Source organism: Podarcis melisellensis, assembly GCF_964234715.1.
Source record: "Podarcis melisellensis genome assembly, chromosome: 1".
Classification (NCBI taxonomy): domain Eukaryota; kingdom Metazoa; phylum Chordata; class Lepidosauria; order Squamata; family Lacertidae; genus Podarcis; species Podarcis melisellensis.
Window position 1 is genome coordinate 42,010,930 of NC_138528.1, and position 13,401 is coordinate 42,024,330.

Below are 13,401 nucleotides of genomic sequence, written 5' to 3' on the forward strand. Positions count from 1 at the left end.
AATCCATGCTGACTATTGGTGATCACAGCATTCCTTTCTAGGTGCTCACAGACTGTTTGCTTAATGATCTGCTCCAGAATCTTCCCTGGTATTGATGTCAGACTGACTGGGCGGGAATTATTTGGGTCCTCTTTTTTCCCGTTTTTGAAAATAGTGACAACATTTGCCCTCCTCCAGTCTGCCGGGACTTCGCCTGTTCTCCAGGAATTCTCAAAGATGACTGCCAGTGGTTCTGAGATCACATCTGCCAGTTCTTTTAATACTCTTAGATGCAGTTCATCTGGCCCTGGAGACTTGAATACATCTAAACTAGCCAAGTATTCTTGTACTATCCCCTTAGTTATTCTGGGCTGTGTTTCTTCTGCTGAATCATTTACTCCAAATTCTTCAGGTCGGGCATTGTTTTTTTTATCGGAGAAGACTGAGGCAAAGAAGGCATTGAGGAGTTCAGCCCTTTCTGTGTCCCCTGTTTGCATTTCACCATCTTCTCCTCTGAGTGACCCCACTGTTTCTTTGTTCTTCCTTTTGCTACAAACATACCCATAAAAGCCTTTTTTGTTGCTTTTAACCTCTCTAGCAAGCCTGAGTTCATTCTGTGCTTTAGCTTTTCTGACTTTGTGTCTACACGTGCTGGCTATTTGTTTGAATTCCTCTTTGGTGGTTTCCCCCCTTTTCCATTTTTTGTACACATCCTTTTTTAATCTTAACTCAGTAAAAAGTTCTTTAAATAGCCACCCTGGCTTCTGTAGGCACCTTCCATCTTTCCGTCTCATTGGTATTGCCTGAAGTTGTGCTTTTACTATCTCCCTCTTAACAAACTCCCAGCCATCATGAACTCCCTTTCCTTTTAGTATTACTGTCCATGGGATCTCACCCACCACTTCCCTACTTTTGTTATATTTGTAATATAATTACACATATAACAAAAGTAGTCATAAACAATAAGACATCAAAATGTATACAACCAAATTGAAACAATTTCTGCATAAATCATAACATCCAACATAAAGATACAAAAAATTAATAACAGCAACACCCATGCTTCCAAAATGGTGTCTCCGCCCCCAAATACCTTAGCAGCTGGAGTCAATCAGATCCGCACTCTCCTAGGCCAGTTAGAAAAAGGCCTGCAAGGCAGTGAGCAGGACTTCCCAGACTCAAAGAATGTATCATAATGAAATTCTGAATATTCTGTTCAGCAATCAAGACTCTAAACATTACATATATATTGTGCCTCTTTCTGTAATGGTGGCAAAAGAGAGAGAGCTAATTTTCTGATACTAAATGTACTCTGCTCTTATAGAGCTTCATGATCTAAAACTCTGCATTTTGTGACAATTCTGTCAATAATTGGCTAAAACATATTTTTTAAACAATAGTTTAAGCTGTCATATGAACCTATATTTAATACATATGCCAAGTTTTCTGCTTTCTGAGTTATCTTGCAAAGTGAAACTTCTAGAACAATCTGTAGACTGAATCTTAAGCCATTTGTGCGTAGGGAAGGGGGAAAGCCTCAGCCAGATTTTATAGAAATTCTTGCTACTGCAGCTCTGCAGACAAAAATGCAAGCAACTGTTTAGTTCCAAGTGTCTTGCAGTGTTATCTATGGAAATAATGCTACAACAGTGTATGAAGTTCATTTCCATACATGAAAATGTTTATTTGGATTGCAGACATAGCAAATACATTTGGTAATTTTCTTTAGGACAGTTCCATTCTTCTTTTCAGTTGGAGTGTGTTCATCTGCCTTTGACTTGAAATATTCAGACTGCTAGTCTTGGTTATTAAAAATTACAAGGATAGTAAGGAATGAATTACTATCCTGAGCGACAATTCAGAAATCTGCTTTAAGTGCATTAGTGCATTCTGAAAGGCTTTATCTTGGAGATATATGCATACAATACTACTATTTTGAATAGCAGAAGTTGTTCCACAAACCAGAAATCTGTTTACTGTGTAATATGCAATGTTGCTTTAAGAAATAGTTTTGTAGCTACTTCAGAAATTGTTTGCTCAATGATGCCTATTTCCTTTGTAGATTTTAAAAGCTCCCCAGACCCCTCTCCGTGACTTAGGGAGTGGAAATGAATTAACTCAGGTAGGCATTACATTACATACAAGTGAGGTCATCTCCAAATGTAAGTCAGTGTCTGTAACCTACCACTGGTTAATTTTTTAAAAAAGATGTCTATATTTTTAAAAGTGTATAACTTCTTGACATATTTATTTTGAAGTAGCCTTGTCTCAAGTTAGTGGGTGAAATTCACTGCTGCCATCCCACTTGCGGAGCAGCTTTCAATGCAGTGGAGTAGCCTGGTAATGTAATGTTGGGGAACCTCTGGTCTGCATGCCCAATTAAGCCTGTTAGGGGATCTAATTTGGCCAATAAGGCCCAGCCTACCAGTGCTACATCTGACAACATATGCTACCTTCTCAGCAGTAGCGCCCGCCCTGTGGAACGCCCTCCCATCAGGTGTCAAAGAGATAAAAAAAGCTGAAATTTAGAAGACATCTGAAGGCAGCCCTGTTTGGGGAAGTTTTTAATGTGTGACATTTTAATGTATTTTTAATCTTTGTTGGAAGCCACCCAGAGTGGCTGGGGAAACCCAGCCAGATGTGTGGGGTACAAATAAATTGTTGTTGTTGTTGTTATACACCTGTGCAAGAGCCATCTATCAGTTGATTGGCTTCAATTAAGAAGCCCAGTTCCTTTGCCCATAAAGTTTGATTTCATTTCCAGGGGACAAAAGAAAATGGCATGTGATTGAATCAAAATGGCTCACAGGGGTTGGAGGAGGTTTCTTCCACTTCCCCATTCCTGCTACAGCTCCTTAAATCTGCTTGGGGGACCTTTGAAAGCAGCATGAAAAATGTGTGGATGTGTTGCAAAGGGACCAAGGAATCAGAGAAAATTGCCTCCCTTCATTTTACATTAGCAGATTGCTCTGCTGGATCAAAAGCATTGGATTTCACCCAACGGGTTAATTTGCATGTATGGGTGCAATCCAAACTGTCTGTGGTACTGGGTGACTTGAAAACCAGCTCCATGAGCATTGGATATTTAGCATGTTTGCAATTTAAATGTGTTCAGGTACCATAGATATATAAGTCTGTTCCTAAAGGTTAATTTTCAATAACACTTAATATCAGGTATCCTGGTTGAAAGCTTTCATATAAAAGTTGCTGCCTATGCATTTAATTTCTGTGTTGCATATTCAGGACTGCAATGTTGAAAAACGTCAGAGAAACTCCAGGCGTGTCAGTTTTGCAGCTACTATCAGGTAAGCTTATTCTTAAAGTAGCAGATCTATAAAACTGGTCTTGAATACAAACAGCCCCAAACTCCACTTAAAAAGCTATAGATCCTTATCAGCTGTCTACATTCTCTCTTAGATTGATGAGTTGTTAAGGCAAGATTTAAAAATATCAATTTAGCTGTTCTTTACTTAATGAAAATGGGGTATGGGGTATTTTAAAATCCCAGCATGCTGTTCTGATGGTCCTAAACAATATGCACTGTTATGCTACAGACTAGTATTACCACTTTTTAACACATTTGGAAACAAGTTTGGAAGATGGATCATTGCTTGTGGTGTGTACTGACATCCCATTTCGTCTCATTGCTTTGCAGATTTTTTGCTATTGTCAGAATATACTAAATAGTGCTATTTGTGGAATGGAGACAGTTTCTAAGCACAAACAATAGAAACACATTTTTATTATTTGATGCTAGCATAGCTTAGTGATTAGGGTCAGCCTAGGACTGGGAGACCCAGGTTCATATTGTTCCATTCATTCTCGCTTTTAGCATGACCCATCTCCCAGGGTTGTGAGAAGCAAGGGGAGAGAACTGTTTTTCATTATTTAAAACATTTATGTACTGCTCTTCATCTAAACCATAACAAACCAATTCACAATATATGAATATAATGCATTTTAATATGTGGATTGTAGTGTAAGAAAACACACCAAGATACAAATGACTGTATCCAACAATACATTACAACCAAGCTAGGAATTAAAAGCAAATGAATGGATACGTTTTAAGAAACGGCCAAAAACTCAGCCTGTCAATTATAAAAGGTTAAATCAAGTTTTAAAACTTTTATGTTATAAAGGCTAACTGCTCTATCACTTGTGCACTCTCCCAATAGCATACTTTAGTTCCAACTTTGCATGAATGCAAGGGACTCCTTGTATCCTGAGCTGTGACAAAATCAAAGTCTGTGCACATATAGGGTTTTATTTAGGGGTTTTTTATTGGGTTGTTGTATTTTGATTTTATGTATTTGAACTGCCCTGAGACCTTCGGGTATAGGACAGTATAGAAAATAAATAAATAATATGAATGTTTGTTTTCTTTACAGCAAATATTTCCAAGTTAGTAAAACTGTAATTCCTTTTGTCTGTGTGTTTTAGCATCTTCCCATCAGATCCTCCAGCCACTGAGGTATCAGACCATACCGGTGAGAACTTTTGTTCATTTTTATGTTTTGGGATGATAACGAGAGCCTTATTACATTCACCAACATCAATGCTGATGTTTCTTTCATGATGTTTTTTGTTTAATTTTAGGAACAGCAACAGCAAAGAATCAAGACACATTTAATCAGTAAGCCTGAAATGAATTGCCCAATAGAACAGATTTCTTAGTTTTAAAGTACAGTGGTACCTTGGTTTAAGAACAGCTTAATTTATGAACAACTTGGATTAAGAACACTACAAACTCGGAAGTAGGTGTTTTGGTTTGTGAACTTTGCCTTGGAATAAGAACGTTTCGCTTCCTGTTGAGTGTGTTCCATTTGTAAATTGAGTCCCCTGCTGGTATGGGAAAGCACACCTTGGTTTAAGAACACTTTGGTTTAAGAACAGACTTCTGGAATGGATTAAGTTCGTAAAGCAGGGTACCACTGTAGTCTGAGACATGATTTCCAGTCATATAATACTTCTACCAGTGTTGACTGCTTAATGCAGTGTTTCCTAAACTTCTGGTAAATGGGAAATCATTTTTCATGGACTGAAATTCCACCTGATAGGGTTTGTTCCTAGAGTGTGCAAGATGGCAATAGTCAGCCTCCTCTGAGGGCATAAATTCTAACTCTGGAGTGATTGGGCTACTCAGTCTATTGCTTTCTCATGGCATGCTGGTATATTCCAATAGACAATGCGAGAATGATTGACTTGATGAAGGGATCTACTGCATAGGAAACTTTATTACATGCCTTTAGAGCTGGAAGAGTGATTTAACTGATAACTACATTTGTAATTGATCTTAACAGTGGGTTGGATTTCAATTAAAGTGCATGTAACAGGGTCATAGTATAATAGAAGTAGTGGTATAATTCCAGTAGTTATAGTTCTGTTAATTGCTAGTTTTCCTGTTGAGATAATCTTTGATATAAATTAAATCAAGTTATGATTTATTGTTACTGCCATTTTAAGGAATGCAGAACTGGAAGGCGACCTGTGTAATATCACTGGTACGTATGAAAACAGCGATTACCTTTAAATATCCACTGCTTTTTGATAATATGTTAAAATTTTGTATGATATGGTTTTGCAAATATATTTGCTACTTGGAAGTGACATAGATCTTACTTAATTTGTGGCAATAAAGCCTCAGAGCCCATGTGGTGACATAGAAAGTTTGCTGGAAGAACTAAACAGTCCAGCTTCTGTGAAGGATGAAGAAATTGTCGATTTTGAATTAGAACAGCAATCCAACACCAGTGCCCCTTACACCAGACTGTGAAAGATTTGGATTGGGTGGAAGTGTACCTTTGCTACTGGCAGTATCCCTGTTGGTGGGGGCCAGCAGAAAGTCTCAAAACCGGGTATTCTGAGAGAGAAGGCGGGTCTGAGCTGGCCGAGGTTCCAATGGGTCCTGAGCTGGTTTTGCTGCCATCATGTGATGGCATTGGGCCTGATAAGACCTGACTGATGCACAAGCCTGGAGCTGACACAGGGATCAGACCTGATCCTGCCCTACCTTCCACTATGGCCACTGAGAGCAGACTGGGTGGGTGTGGATGCAGCTGTGGCTCTACTTCTCTGTAAAACCACACCAGTGGGAAGTTGGCTTGCACCCTGAAGCAGTGGTTTTCAACCTTTTTGAGTCCACAGCTCCCTTGGCCACCTTCTTTGTGCAACTCTCCTATGTGATACAAGTGAGTCCTCATTTATGTGGGGGTTCCATTCTGGACCACTGTTCACATCACCTAAACACATAGGTGGGGATTCCCCTGTTCTGATCCTGCCCCATAGCTGAGCAAGTCTCGATGTCCCTGCTGCTTGCGAGCAGGAGGGACCCCAGGGCTTCTTTGCAAGGCTTAGCTGGGGGGGGCGATAGCAGCCCAAAGAAGCTGGGAAAGGAACAAGCTGTATTGTCCCAGTGGTACTCCTCTCTCTGCAGTGTGAGGGGCAGAGCAATGGCAGCTTCACCTGGCAGTATATCACAGGTGAAACTGCAGCTGCTTCTGAGTCTCTCTGCTGCTACCAACGGCCGAATGGTGAAAGCGGCGCTCAGGAGTGGTGCCAGTGTCACCCGCAATATACTGCTGGGTGAAGCCGCCATCACAGTCCGCTCCTCATACCAGTCCTGCTCAGTGTATCGCTACATTACCCAGGCCTAGCCAGACGTGAAGTAGCTGGGGGTGGGTGTGTTAGGGCTACTAGGGCTAACCTTTTCCAGATCATGGTCAATTCTCGAAGGGCCAAAGTGAAAATGGCCAGTTTTTACTTTGCGCAAAGTTTCTGTGATCTTTTTCATCAGTAAAATAAATTTATTTTTTTAAAAAAAATGGACGGATTTAGGGGGCTCTGAGTTAGAGTTAGGCCAAAAAAAGTTTGGATTCACAACATGGGAATAATTGGTTCTTTTTAAAAAATGGACAAACTTTGATGGAGGCTCACACAAGATCTCTTGGTCAGCCACCCCAGTCTGGAGTCTGATAGAATAATTGTGGCAGTTATGGCTCCTATGACCTAGCAACCCCCAGGTGGCAAGAAAAGCCAGGAAGCATGGTACGTCTGAAATTCATGCATTAATTTGAACTAACCAGCCAATACTTTGGTTTCAGAATGTCTGTTGCGTAAATAAACAATTTTTTGATTTTTTTTTTCCTCAACAGGGATGAACACCTTACTTCATGCTCCCATCAGGACACCTTTGCAACAATTGGAGGTAAAAAAAAACACCATTTGTTCCTCTAACATAATACCATATATACTCGAGTATAAGCTGACCCGAATATAAGGCGAGGCACCTAATTTTAGCACAAAAAACTGGGGAAAATTATTGACTCAAGTATAAGCCGGTTCACCACACCACAAACCGGGCAGTGGCAGCAGCGGACAAAGAACAAGCAGCCCAAAAGGGCTGCTCTCAGGCTGCTCGTTCCTCCGCCGTCACCTCTGCTGCTCAGAAGAGCAGGCATAGGAGCCGCGGTTGGGAGCAACGCAGCGCCTCTCCCAACCACGGCTCCTGTGCCCGCTCTTGTGAGAAGCGGGCGTCGGCGGCGGGACCAGCAGCAAGAAAGGGCTCCTTTCAGACCGCTCGTCCCTCCACCGCCACCTGCCTCACTCAAGTATAAAATTCTGTATACTAGCTTTCATCAATCAGATGTTTTTGGGCCTGCCCACCCCCCATGTTGTTCAAATACAACTTCAATGATGTCATGGTGGCTGAGGTTGATGGGCCTTCTGGTCTAACATCTGGAGGACACCAGATTGGCAAAGACTGCTGTCAACAAAATGAAGAGCAACACACTGAAGAATACAGTGGTAACCTCGGGTTACATACGCTTTGGGTTACATACACTAACCTAGAAATAGTGCTTCAGGTTAAGAACTTTGCTTCAGGATAAGAACAGAAATCGTGCTCCGGCGGCAGCAGGAGGCCCCATTAGCTAAAGTGGTGCTTCAGGTTAAGAACAGTTTCAGGTTAAGAACGGACCTCCAGAACGAATTGAGTACTTAACCCGAGGTACCACTGTACAGTGGTACCTCTGGATGCGAATAGGATCTGTTCTGGAGCCCCGTTTGCATCCTGAAGCTAACGCAACCTGCGTTTGCGCTGTTCGCGATTCGCCGCTTCTGCGCATGTGTGTGATGTCATTTTGAGCGTCTGCACGAGCAGCGAAACCAGGAAGTAACGGGCTCGGAGCGCAACCCGAAAATACTCATCCCAAAGCTACTTCAATCCGAGTTATGACTGTACTTATTTACTTTAGAAGACCTGGTTCTTCCCTGCCCCCAATCTTTACATTGTTCGTTCAGCTAGTCAGTAGTGTAATCTGGCCTTAACATTTTTGTATCTGAAATTTAGGTTGATTGTGCTTAGCAGTTAAGTATAGGCGGCAACCATTTTGCATGGGGGCTCTATTCCTGGACCCCACACGCATCAGTGGAACATGCATGAGCCCGTTCCACCCCCATTCCTCCCCTCCAAAAGGACCCGCGTGTTGGCAGTCGTGTGTCAGTTGGATGTGCTTAAAGTGTTCGCTGCCTGTACATAAATTTCAGTAAGCAGTTTGTTTCTTTTTCTTTTTTTTAATAGGATAATGTAAACACCAGGCAAGAATGGAGCAAAATGGATAGGACGCTCCTCTTCTCAGATGAAAATGAAATGGACATGACGTCTGGTCACACTATAATAATTAAGCATGCCACTGAATTGAAACAAGAAGTTATACAAATGAATGATCTCAGTTTTAATAGCTGCGCTACAAAGGGGAATGAGTCCTGTTTGTCTCAACAGAAGACAAACACTGAAAACACAAAGAAAATAAATTTTGATGACTTCTTGAAAAGCTTGAAGTCCACTAAACTATTTCCTTCACCCATTGCTTCAGAGGCTTCAGAAAGAAATGCGTGTCCTTCAAAGGAGAATGTATACACCTACTTAGAAGGGGGAAATAGCAAGAACACAGATTTTGGAAGACCCGCTAACAGGCAAAACTATGCAAACGTTAATGAAGGGGGTGTTAGCATAAAAAATGCTAGCAGTGATGCCTCAGTGTCTTGTTATCAGGGAACTATTCCATTTTCTATGCCCTTTGGATCTGTTACTTCTATGCCTGTTCTGCATGGTAACACTAATAGAAAAAGTGGGGTTTTAAACAATGCAGCATCCTTAAATTCTGCAGATAAAACTTCTATATTTGGATTTGGTGAGGACATGGAAATAACTAAACCCACATACTTAATTGATAATCCTATAAATGCTGCTGGATTCCAAGATATGTCATCTCAAGAAATGGGAATTGGTAAGAAAGGTATAACTCTATTAGATAAGACAGTTTTATTTTCCCTGAATGAAGACAATGAAATGGAGTTTACCAAGAGCTGTACAGTAGCAGCGCAGTATGATATACAGCAGTGTGAAAGAACATCTCAAGTGCCCTCCTTACAACCTTTGGATAAAACTGTTTATCATAACAACATGGATGAGACTAAAGCCATAACAACCATAATAGAACAACCTGTAAAAGCTGCTGGTGCCCAAGCTATGCAAAAACAAAGTGAGTTGGGGTCAACTAATGTAACCAGACCAGCTTGTGACAAAACTCTTGTATTTCCCCAGAGTGAAGACAATGAAATGGAGTTTACCAAGAGCCTGACAATGGCAGTAGAGGAAGCTCCTCTAGCACAATCATGGATACCTGCAGGGAGTACCAACATGTCTGTATTTAGCAGTAACATGGCAATAAGCAAGTCCACAGCTTTTCCAGAAGATAAAACGATTATGTATATGCACAATGACGGCATGGAAGTAACTAAGCCTATAAGTCACATAATCGATACATCTCGAGAAGATACTACTTTCAAGCCTTTGCAGCTGAAGAAAAAAGAGATGGACAAGGTGATTCGATCAAGTTCAGCCAAGGAAGAGACCATGTGTTGCTTGGATAAAGACAATGAGATGACGTTTATGAGGAGCCATACAGTGTCAGTAAACAGTGATATTATCCCATGGGCCAAGGTAGCTACTCAAGTACTGTCCTCAGCTCCAGTAGATAAAAACAGTATGTCCACACACAGCAGTGATGCAGCAATAACGAAATCCACTACTTTTGTTCCTGCAAATAAAACGATAATGTGTAATAACTCAATGGAAATAACAAAACCCATATCGAGTGCATTTTTAAACAGATGTTTCAAGTCTTTGCTGCAGCAAGAGATGAGCAATACCACAATACCAGGCTCAGTTACAGATAATAATGTTCTTGCCCTACATGATAATGAAATGGAGATGACAAAGTGCCATACAATAACTGTAAATGTTGATAACATCTCCCAGTCAGAAAACACCCCCCGTATACAATTTCATCAGGATGATATGAACATTGCAGGATCTTATTCCATTGCTAAAAACCCTAAGGGAAACTTGCCTTGGAAGGTGATGAAGCTGGAAATGGATGCTGGGTGGGAACCCTCGTCAGATCAACTTGCAACATTAGCTATGGCTGGCACAGAAATGGTTAAAAGGCAGACAATGCCATTTGACAGCAGAACATCCATGTATTGCCAGCCAGCTAGCCAAGCTCAGCTCTTAGGCCACCCCAATAAGACTGATTCATTTGCATTTAACCAGGATGGCACAGAAGTCACAATCCTGCCACCTAGTGCTGCTGTTAATGGGAACCTGGAGGCACCTGAGAAACAAGAAATGCTAACTAAAAACTTAAGACAGAATTTAGGTAATGTACCTTTCCCTACATGTAGGGGGACATTGCAAGATATAGAAGCTACTAACATGGACCTTCCTCCCAACAATAACATTACTTCAGAGGAGGTACCAATCCTTTTGTCTAAACTATCTGATGTCAGTGATTGTTCAAAGCTTAATGATAATGGGAAGAAGTCTGAACTTTTCCTACCCTCTCAAGACATTGGGAAAGAATTGCCCCAAATGGCAGTGAAGCCAGCTGATCATTTGGAGTTGAGAGAAGACGTAAAAAAAGTATCTAATATTCCTATTGCTTCTAATGAGTGGACAAACAATGATTTTACAGATGTTGCTCCTCTCTCTGTGCCCTTAAATGCCATGTGGAATGATAGCTGTAAGATGAAAAAATCAGCCCTGGGTATCTTCCCACCTAAACTGCCAAATAAAAGGAAGCCTACTATTTCTAATGTAGAATATATTGGTGCCAGATCAGAAGAGAAGGTAGAAACTCAAGGTTCAAAAATCACTCAATTTCTCAGGAGATCCCTGGACAAAGTTACTCCCAACTTGAGTCCATCTCATTATATAGATGAAGAGCTGCTTCCTGCATGTGTAGGTGAAATGGATTTTGATGAGTCTTTAGGTTGTGAAGTGCCAGAAAAGCTGATGAATGAAAAGGAGCTTGCTGATACGGAAGGCTGTCTGCTTGAAGTGTTTGAAACAAATAACAGGAAGAGAAGGTCTTGGAATCAAGATGGTGAGAAACTTCAGCAGGAAAAGAAGTTCAAGATAGACGAGGGCTGGAATGATGCAGTAGAGTTCAAGCAGGTGGGTTTAAGATGATTGTTTGGCACTTGGTCACATTTTCTCGAGTCTATAAAATCACCTATGAATTAATGAACAAAGCACATATTTAACAGTGGGTTTTATCCTAAAGGAAGCTGAAATGGTATAGTAGTTATAAATTCATTAAGTGGTTTGGGGCAACTGATTATTCTTTCAGTTGTAGTGCTGTGCTCCTGAAGTGTGGGTAAGAAATAACATTTTTTAAAATCAGCTGGTCTTTCAAATATTTGGTGATCCACAGCAAACAAAGAAATACTTGAGTTGCTGTATCAACAAAATAATCTTGCTAATTTAACTTTTATTGAATAATATATTTTTTTTAGCCCCTCTCCAGCACAATGTTAGCTCATGAAACACAGGAAGGTGAAAATGTTACTGACCTATTAGCTACAAATATGGAAAAGAAGCAAAGCAGCAACAGCAGCTCTTTGGATTCGGTTAAGGCTGATACAGACTTCTCTAGTAAGAATTCCTTCTTATCTGATTATATTGATTTCAACTAATTCCATCAGTAAAGAACACTACAGTATCTTGTATATGATAGAGGTATTCAGGAATGAATGGCTTCACAAGCACACCTATGCAAATAGGATAGACAAGCTTCTAAATGAGACACTCTTGTATTTAGTGTCATCTAAGGGTTCCAATGGAATTTCTCAAAATAACTTGTCAAAAGATTATACCTGATTTGTGCCCATATGCATAGTCATGCTTCGTCAGGTTACTGTTCTACTTTTGCAAGTCCAAGTAGACCCACCCCTGCCCCCTTTGCATTTCAACAATATCTTAGAGCAAGAAGCTGCTGAAGGAGAGGACAGTGAATTGAGGTCTACTTAGTTTGGGGCAATTTTCCTTTCTCAGCAGCCCTGTATCCCTGCCGCACCCACTCCAACCCTCTGGCGAAACTTTTGAGTGGGTGCAAATAGCTATAGTGGTGAGTTAAGCCAGTAAAAAAATATCCTGTAAACTTACTTAACATACCTGGAATCCAAACCATCACCTCTGATTAGAGGCTCCTCTGAGATGCTTCTTCAAAGTGGGAAGCTATAATGGACAAAAGTGCCAGGTCCTCTGTTCTCTTACAGTTTTAAGTCATACTCTTACCACAATTCACCCTTTCTTCCTTTGGCACTACTAAGAACGCAGTTGCCTTGCTGGCTAAGACTAGAAGTCCATCTCCTTCAGTGTTCTGTTTTCAAAAAGAGCCAGCAAGCCCCCACACAGGGTATGATGAATATAGATAGGCTATTTGCTCCAGTATTTATGGAAGTCTATTGACACTAATAAGAAGCTTATGTTCTTAGCTTTTAGGGTTAATCGCTATTGATAGATTGATCCTTAATAGCTATTGGTGGTTGATCCACCCTAAACTTGTCCGATGCTGTTGAAAACTCTAGCATTGTTGCATATTGTTTTGGTAAATTCAAGAAGATACCCATGTATTAAACTGTCCACCAAAGGCTATTAGATGGTGCCTCCTCTCTCTGGCAGGAGGAACATAATGGCAAGGGGGAAACTAGCCTGGCTCTGGCCATTGGTCAGAAATGAGCAACTGCAGAGAGCTGCTCTTCTCTCCCCTCCCCCGGAAAAAACTGTTCCAACTGCCAATTGCCCTGAGATTTAGAACCAAAGGAAAATGCACATGTCCTGCATTGGTCAGAGCATCAGGAGCTGCTGCGTGTAATCTGCCTTGAATAGCATTTGAATCATCTAAAGATTTTACCTAACATTTTTTATGCTTCTAGTATTTTGAGAGCAGCATTTTGTTATTAACTACACTATTTGTATTTTATTTTCTTAAATAAACCTCTGTATTATGAATTGGGGGTGCAGATCTACTCAGTTACAGGCACTTCATTGTTAAGATCTCAAAGATCACCAGG

At 40.8% G+C, this 13,401-nt stretch overlaps 1 protein-coding gene across 1 annotated transcript in view; it reads left to right on the forward strand.

The window, feature by feature from the left end:
* KNL1 (kinetochore scaffold 1) overlaps positions 1 to 13,401 on the forward strand; it is a 37,550-nt gene that overhangs the window by 4,904 nt on the left and 19,245 nt on the right. The window contains exons 4-11 of the mRNA XM_081886398.1: positions 2,042 to 2,101; positions 3,223 to 3,284; positions 4,423 to 4,469; positions 4,579 to 4,615; positions 5,446 to 5,483; positions 7,134 to 7,186; positions 8,561 to 11,500; positions 11,842 to 11,980. Coding sequence (XP_081742524.1) covers positions 2,042 to 2,101; positions 3,223 to 3,284; positions 4,423 to 4,469; positions 4,579 to 4,615; positions 5,446 to 5,483; positions 7,134 to 7,186; positions 8,561 to 11,500; positions 11,842 to 11,980 — 3,376 coding nt within the window. The remainder of the gene's footprint in view (positions 1 to 2,041; positions 2,102 to 3,222; positions 3,285 to 4,422; positions 4,470 to 4,578; positions 4,616 to 5,445; positions 5,484 to 7,133; positions 7,187 to 8,560; positions 11,501 to 11,841; positions 11,981 to 13,401) is intronic.